The sequence below is a fragment of the Myotis lucifugus genome, unplaced genomic scaffold (assembly GCF_000147115.1).
Source record: "Myotis lucifugus unplaced genomic scaffold, Myoluc2.0 scaffold_11, whole genome shotgun sequence".
Classification (NCBI taxonomy): domain Eukaryota; kingdom Metazoa; phylum Chordata; class Mammalia; order Chiroptera; family Vespertilionidae; genus Myotis; species Myotis lucifugus.
Genome location: NW_005871059.1, coordinates 1,480,533 through 1,488,784, shown reverse-complemented (window position 1 = coordinate 1,488,784; position 8,252 = coordinate 1,480,533). Strand labels below are relative to the sequence as shown.

The 8,252-nt window shown below is 43.1% G+C and overlaps 1 protein-coding gene across 1 annotated transcript; it reads right to left on the bottom strand.

Annotated features, from left to right (window-relative positions):
• Positions 1-5,908: 5,908 nt before the first annotated feature.
• RFPL4B (ret finger protein like 4B) lies at positions 5,909-6,715 on the bottom strand. Its single transcript, XM_006084490.1, has one exon. The coding sequence runs from the start codon at positions 6,713-6,715 to the stop codon at positions 5,909-5,911; it is 807 nt and encodes a 268-aa protein (XP_006084552.1).
• Positions 6,716-8,252: the final 1,537 nt, after the last annotated feature.

Sequence of the window (8,252 nt, the reverse complement as noted above, 5' to 3'; positions counted from 1 at the left end):
GCCTCCTTACTGCTTCTCATTTTCTAAATTAGCCTTGCTACTACCAGACCGTTATTCATCTATATACAGGGTGGGGCAAACGTAGGTTTACAGTTGTGAGTACATGCAAAACAGAGTTTATTCTTGTATTATTATTTATTAATTATTGTATTATTTTCCATATGAACAACTGTAAACCTACTTTGGCCCCACCCTGTAAATTTGGGGATCAACTTGTGGAGATGAACACTCAAACCAGTCTTGCTGGGATTTTAATTCAATTGCCTTGAATACTTAAAATATTAAATTGTCTTATCCATGAGCATGATTTAGCTTTCAATTAGTTTCAATTAGTTTCTTTTATATGCTTTACTCATATAGATATGATGCATTTAAATTAACTCCAAGGTACAGTATAGATTTTGTTTCTGTGGACACAGGGATTAGTACTCAAAAGTATTTGAAACCACTTTTTCTCTTGCCTCTATGGTAGAGACTAGACCAGCCGTGGGCAAACTACGGCCCGCGGGCCGGATCCGGCCCGTTTGAAATGAATAAAACTAAAAAAAAAAAAAAGACCGTACCCTTTTATGTAATGATGTTTACTTTGAATTTATATTAGTTCACACAAACACTCCATCCATGCTTTTGTTCCGGCCCTCCGGTCCAGTTTAAGAACCTATTGTGGCCCTCGAGTCAAAAAGTTTGCCCACCCCTGGACTAGAAGGTAAAACACTCAACTTTCAGACACTACTACAGCATGAGGGCCAAAGAAAGTCTCTGTGAAGGGAATTTCTTCCCCACCCCACTGCTGCAACAGACACCAAATTGATATTCACCTGAGACACTGCAGTCCTTTAATTAATAACTAGAGGCCCGGTGCATGAAGTTCATGCATGGGTAGGGTCCCCAGGCCTGACCGGCAATCAGGGCCAATCGGGGCCTTCCGGCTGCTGGCCGGGGCCTTCTTTCCTTCCACACTGCCCCCTGGTGGTCAGCACACATCATAGCAAGTGGTCAAACTCCTGAGGGGACAATTTGCATATTAGCCTTTTATTATATAGGATCTGTATGTAACTGCATTTAGTATATTTGAACTATATATATGATGTAATGATGTAATTTAATGATAGCAAAATCCTGACTGAGATTTCCTCAACAAAAGAATCTCAAGGGAAAGAGGTGGGGGAGAGGGGGAATTTTAGAGCTGTATTAGCCAATAGCAATGTTTGGACCTTATTTGGATCTCAACTCAAACATAGAAACTGAAAAAAAAAATAATTTATAAGACAATTGAGGAAATGTGAGTATTGAAAACTTAATATCATTAAGGAATATTTTCAGGTTTGAAAATGGTATTATGTTTACTCTTTAGGGTTCTTATATTTTAGAAATATATATATACTGATGGTGTCTGGGATTTCTTCAAAATAATCTTGAGGCCACATCTTTATAATTATTGAACTTGGCTGATAGGTGCATTGGGTTCATTAAATGCTATCTTACATGTGTGGTTGAAGTTTTACATTTAAATGTTTATTTTAAAAGAGAGAACTAATTTTTTGTTATTTGTATTTTCTGAATTACATCTATTCTTTCAAGGGCCAGTTTTTTGTTTGATTATCATGGTTCTTCTTTTCCAATATATTAACCCTCCTCAAAAATATCTGGTGACTTTTGGTTGCCTGCTTATGTATTAATTAATGACTAAATCGATACCTGGAGGTGCATGACATGAATTTCCTCTGCCGTTGGTATATCTGGTTATCCCTTTTTTAACACCAAAGTGTTGTTCCCCAACTTTATTGATTACATTTATAACCACAAGTCAATAACTCTCTATATAACATTTTGATACAGAGTGCCCAGAAACTTGGGAAATAAGCAGTTTGTCCTGAAGGTGTTACAAGAGTTCTATAGATCCAGGAAAAGTAAGGTCCCTCCTGCAAAGCATTAATGTTTCTGAAAAGAGAGTGTGGGGACAGGGAGGAAGCTGTAGATTTTTCCTTCATAGGTCCCGTAAGAATAAATAAATATTTTATTAGGTAATCTGGGTTTGGTCAAGATGAAAGAAACCCCAGAATTAACTGGCTTAGACAAAGAGTGGAGTTTAGAGGAAGAACATGATAGTGTCTCTGGGCAGAACCAGGGCAAGGAAGCCTGGATGCCACTGGGCCCTGGGCCTTTTAGAGCCTGGAACTCGAAACCACAGGATTACTGTCTGAAACAGGATTACTGCCTCCCATCTCTGCTCCCACTAACTGCTGACTTTTTTTCTCCCTCCATACTGATCAGTTTTCTCTACCTGCTGGAAGTCATCATAGATGCTATCAGTTCGAAGCTTTACTTTTTGCAAATAGAATCAGTACCAAAGGAGGCGTGGTCTATCTCCAAGGGCTGGGTCAGTGGCCTGATCTGGATTTTTTTAATCTTGTTAATTTTGAGAGTATTTTTGCCTCTAAAGTTTTCAAAGTGTGAAATCCCATACTCTCTAGGGAATATGGTTTTATCTCTTCTTTTCAATAGTTAGCTTTGTCACTAGCTTCTAGATTAGTAGTGTGATGCTGTGTTGAACATCCAGGTCAGAAGCAGAAGCAGAAGCAGAAGCAGAAGAAGGAGGAAGAGGAGGAGGAAGAGGAGGGGGAGAGGGAGGGGGAAGGGAGGGGAGGGGGAGAGGAAGGGAGGGGGAGGGGGAAGGAGGAGGGGGAGAGGGAGGGGCGGGGAGGGGAGGGGAGGGGAGGGGGAGGAAGAGAAAAAGATAAGAAAAATAATGCCTTAATTGTAACATCTTGCCAGTTTGCCAGTATAAATACCTCCACCATGGCCATTTGAAAGCTACCAGCATCATGTTATGGAACTCGGACTTGGGAAGAGCTGCACACAATCAGTGCTCAAGCTGGTGCAAGCAGCATTCAGTACAGGGCTGCTTATCGTTTACTTCTTTAGCCTCTATTTGCATAATGTTAGGTAGCAGCAAGCAGCCTTTTCTTGATCCTGATGCTTCAGCATCCAGTAGCAAAACGCTTGTAACCTTGGTGCTACATTTAATTAAATGTTAGTGGGCCCTTGGAACTCGGTGTCAGGACTTAGAAGGAGGGTGTGCCATGTCAGTTAGAGATGCTGGCCAAGGACTAGAGGAAGGAAATGCCCCTGCAGTGCCCACATCTGTCAATTAAGACTAGGTGTCTCTGAACCCCACTGCTTAAATCCAATGTCTATTTTTATCTGTTTTTGCTATAAGCCACTTATGGAGAAAGGGGGCGTGATAATTTAGCAACTTATTTAACCTTTTGCCTTTAATTCTTTTAAGCCTTATCAACCCTTTCCCTTTTGTTTTCTGAGTCTTAAAATGAGGGTATTAGAATACACACCCCATATGGCTTTTGTGAGCATTAATGAAATAATTCATGTACACATGAGTTTAGAGCCTGGCACTAAATGTTCAATGTTTCAATTATTTGAAACCTTATTTGTGTTTTGTTCATGAATACTACACCAGAGCATTGTACAATGTGGTCTATTTTACATTTTAAACGTATCCTTCTAGTACTTGTTTTCTAAGTTTAGTGTTTTTAGCTGTTAATCTTTTCATTTTCAGTGACTATTGTTTGGTTTTTCACACGGAACTGAGAAGGAACTTTCAGTTAATCAGCGTAAGCCCAGGTGCACTCCCCACACAGCACCTACTGTTCATCATTAGGTCCCTCTGGCCCCTCCCATTATCTCACTGACAGCCACTCCCACTTGCTCTCCAGGGAAACACCCTTTCAGTCTATACAAAACACCCTGATCAAAGCAATCTACCTCAATTTATGACTAAGGAAAAAAATTAAGAAAGCAAACAAAAAATAATTTAAGTCCTTCTAATACTGGTGAATAGAGCAGTACTATTTGAAACCAGAAATGACTGAAGAAGTTTGTCTCTCTCAAGAAAGTAAAGGCAATCAGACCTAAGTTATCATAAAAAGTCAGAATTTGAGTTTTCTGCAAATTGAATTTTCTAAATTTCCTGGGCAGGAAAGGAAGCTGTCTTTTTGGATGGGCATCGAGGTGGTCAAGGCAAAAGCAATGGCTACAGGCTGTGATTGTGATCTGGGATCAAGGTCAGCTAGAATGGTTATGAGATTTTTACAAAACCTCAATATCTAATATCCGGGATTTGGTTGTAGGATGCATCACACATATCCTGTCAGTCAACTTAAAAATGGAAAACCCACTAGACATATAGCATTATGTTCAGAGTACTTTAGAGAGAGAAGGTCAGATGCTCAATGGGGTTTCAATGTTGCCTTCTCCTGGCTGAACTAACTATGTGTAATGAGGGAACCATCAATGACAGCAAAAAAACATCATTTTTGCCCTGGCCCGTGTGGCTTACTCAGTTGGTTGAGTGTCATCCATAGCAGCAAAAGATAGCTGGTTCGATTCCTAGTCAGGGCACATGCTCAGGTTTCAGGTTTGATCCCCAGTAGGTGGCATGCAGGAGTCAGCCAATCAATGTTTCCCACTCTAAAATTAATAAAAACATATTTTTAAAAACAAAACAGAATTTCAATAAAACACACACACACAACTTAATTTTCCTCAAGTCAGTATCTAGGAAAATTCCCACATAGTGGAGGGAAGGGCTGGCAGCAATTCTGGCCTGTGGACAGGAAGAGGTGTCCTTAACGGACTCGGTGATGAAGGCTCAGCAGAGTCCCAGAGTCCATTCTTCTCTCCCACTTAAACCTCCCAGCAAAGGCCAGAGCAGAAGCAGAGCACTTAGGACACAGAACATGAGGGTGAATATCCTGGGGTCATCAGCATTCAGCAAACTCTAAGACAAAGGGGCTGTTCAAAGGCAGTGACCTTTAAGAAGCAGACATTTTCACCATTTTCCCTTGTTGCTTGCTAAGAAAAAAATCTGGTCTTTTAGTTACAGAAAATTCTAGAACCAATTATTAAGAAGAACATGGACTTGGGTCACCATAGTGCACAATCGCTTCAGTTTGGGATAGGATCAGAATTGATGGTGGAAATCTTGTGATCAATGTGGGGAAGTGGGAAAGAGTAGTAGACAAAATGTCCAGAATGCCCTGTGTTTGGTTAACACAGGGAACTAATCTCAGCTAAGACCCCCCTCCTCCCTCATTCTCTCCTCCCTTTTTTTCAATTGTTCCAGGGGTTGTTTGTTTTAATGCAGATATGTAAATTAAATTAAAATGATGTAAAAATTCATTTTTAATTAATTTATTAACATTTAATTAATTTATTTTAATACATAAATAAAGTTAAAATACACCGTGTCCTTTAGTCCCCACCAGCATCACTTGGGAACTCATTACAAATGCAAATTCATCCAGGGATTCTGATGCACAACCAAGTTTTGAAACCAACGTTCTAGTCCAGTGACCCTTAATCCTGGCTGTGTCTTGAAATCACCTAAAAAGTTGGAAAAGTACCACTGTCTGTGACCCATCCCCAGAGATTCTAATTTGATTGGTTCAGGGTGTGGTTATGGGTGTGGGAATTTTTTTAAATTCCTTCACGTGCTTATAATGAGAAGCCAGGACTGAAAACCCACTGGTTCAATGTAGTCACTCAGATCAACTAGATTCTGGGAGTGTGATGATGGGATGGGGACGAACCTCCCTCCCAAATAGAGATTTTGGGGTCCGTGTAAATTTTTCTATACCTGACGTACTTCCTTTCTGGCCCTGGTGGGTAAGACTGAGTTGCTCTGACTCTGCCCTCGGGTGGAGCTCAGCCCAGCTCTTATCTTTCTTTTCTGGTATCTCCTTGGCCTTTTCGAGTTCCTCTTCCCCACACACACACACCTCTTCCCCACCTAGCCACAGTTTTGGTCGGTTATGCCAACTGAGGCAGGTTTGGAAAGGTAATGGGTTTCATCCAAGAATTCTGTGTCTGAAAGAACATTGTTAATTTCTCACAAGCAGATGCTCAGGAAGCCACCGTTGTCTTCTTCTCCAGGCAACTTAGGACAGAAAAATGGGCGCAAAGGTTCCAAAAAGAAATTACTGCACTTATAGATGAGGGCATCATTTCTAACATCAAAAAACTTGATTTCTTCCATCTCAACATCTAGAAAAATCCCTACCCGGCTAAGGCCGGGGCTTGCAGAAATGGTGGTTTCTGGGATGAAGCTGTAGTGGATTGTTCCTGCCTTCATGCTGATGACCCAGAAGCCTTGCTCAGAGGAAAAGCCACTCTTCCTCCTTCTGTCCACTGATTCCTTGCAGACTCCAAGAGCCCACCCTCTCCCCTCTTCCACTTCCACCTCCCAATAATGGCGACCAGATGAGAAGCATGGGGTGCCTAGAACGCAGGCCATGTAGGCAAACCTCTGGGTATCTTCCATTGAGTTGTGGTAGATCTTCCCACAGTGGACTTGTCTCAGGTCATCAGAGAGGACTATGCTAGAGTTGGCGGTGGCTGCATCCAGAGTCATATGCTCCTGGAACCTCCGGAACACATCTCGCCTGGGCAGACTTCGCTCCAGTAGAAACCCATGCTGTTGGATGCAAATAGTGAAGATTCTGACTTGCCATTCCACCAAAGGAAATTCTGAGATTACTTCTCGACATAAGGGGCAGCTCAATTTCAGATCCTCCCTTTTCAGCATCCATTTTTGGATGCAATTATAGCAGAATATATGCACACAGGAGAAAGAAATGGGATTGGAGAAAGATCCGAGACAAACTGGACAGATTATATCCTCTTGCAGACTTGCCATGGTTTCTCAAGGTCACGCCTTAACAGTAAACTGAGCTGAAATGGCCCTTTATTAGCTTCCAGGAGTGATCAGGAGCCTCAGTACAGTATCTGCTCTTCAACAATCAGGATGTGCCTAAGTGCAAAACAAAAAAACCTATACTAAAAAAGGGTAACATGCTAATTAGACTGGATCGACCGGACATCTTCTGGATGTCTGACTTCCTTCCGGACAAAGCCACGGTGGTGGGGGTGAGGCAGAGATGGTTAAGGGCGATCAGGCCGGCAGGGGAGGGCAGTTGGGGGCAATCAGGCCAGCAGGGGAGGCAGTTGGGGGCAATCAGACAGGCAGGCAGATGCAGTTAGGGGTGATCAGGCAGGCAGGCAGGCAAGCGGTTAGGAGCCAGCGGTCCCAGATTGTGAGAGGGATGTCTGACTGCCAATTTAGTTGGACATCCCCCAAGGTTCCCAGATTGGAGAGGGTGCAGGCCAGGCTGAGGGACACCACCCCCGTGCATGAATTTCATGCACCGGGCCTCTAGTCCTATATAATAAAAGGCTAATATGCAAATTGGTGGAACAACCAGTCGCTATGATGCGCACTGACCACCAGGGGGCAGACGCTCAAAGCCGGAGCTGCCTGCTGGTGGTCAGTGTGCTCCCACAGGGGGAGCGCTGCTCAGCCAGAAGCCCTGAGCTGGGCTCACAGCTAGTGTGCTCAGTGGCGGTTGTGGGAGCCTCTTCTGTATCTGTGGCAGTGCTAAGGATGTCCAACTGTTGGCTTAGGCCTGCTCCCAAAAAGGCCTCCCAGACTGTGAGAGAGCACAGGCCAGGCTGAAGGACCCCCCTTCCCTGGAATGCATGAATTTCGTGCACTGGGCCTCTAGTAAATAATATGAAGCTTTCTATAGTTTATACATGAAAGTGACACTAAGTCACTGGAGAATCACAGTCAAGGCACAATCTTTGGGGGGGGGGGGGACTATGAAAACTCTCCAAACTCGAGGTGGTCAGAATAGAGAGAAATAGGACAGCAGATATTGTCTTTTCAGTTAGGACAGTGTACCTTGTGTATCTTCAGGACAATGTATCTTCAGGACAGTGTATCTTCAGGAGTGGAGTCCAACTTAAATGGGATCTAGGAGAGCAGTCCCTGCCCCTAGACTGTATTCCTTTGTAGGTTATCTGCCTTCAAAAAAAATTATTTCCACACTTAGATACAATCATAAAAATAAAGCCGGAGAACCAAGATGGCGGCATAGGTAAACACCTATACTTGCTGCCTCTCACAACCACATCAAAATTACAACTAAAAGGCAGAACAATGACCACCCAGAACCTTGGGAAAGCTGGCTGAGTGGAAGTTCCACAACTAGAGAGGTGAAGAAAGCGCATTGAGACTGGTAAGAGGTGCGGAGGCGCGGAAAGTGCTGGTACCTGGATGTGCTGCTCTTTTAATTGGGAGGGAGATACAAGCTCCTGCTTTCTCTGAACTCCAGTCCCGGGTGAGATGCTGGGGGATCCAGACACATACGGAGAGAAACTGGTCTGTCTGGCAT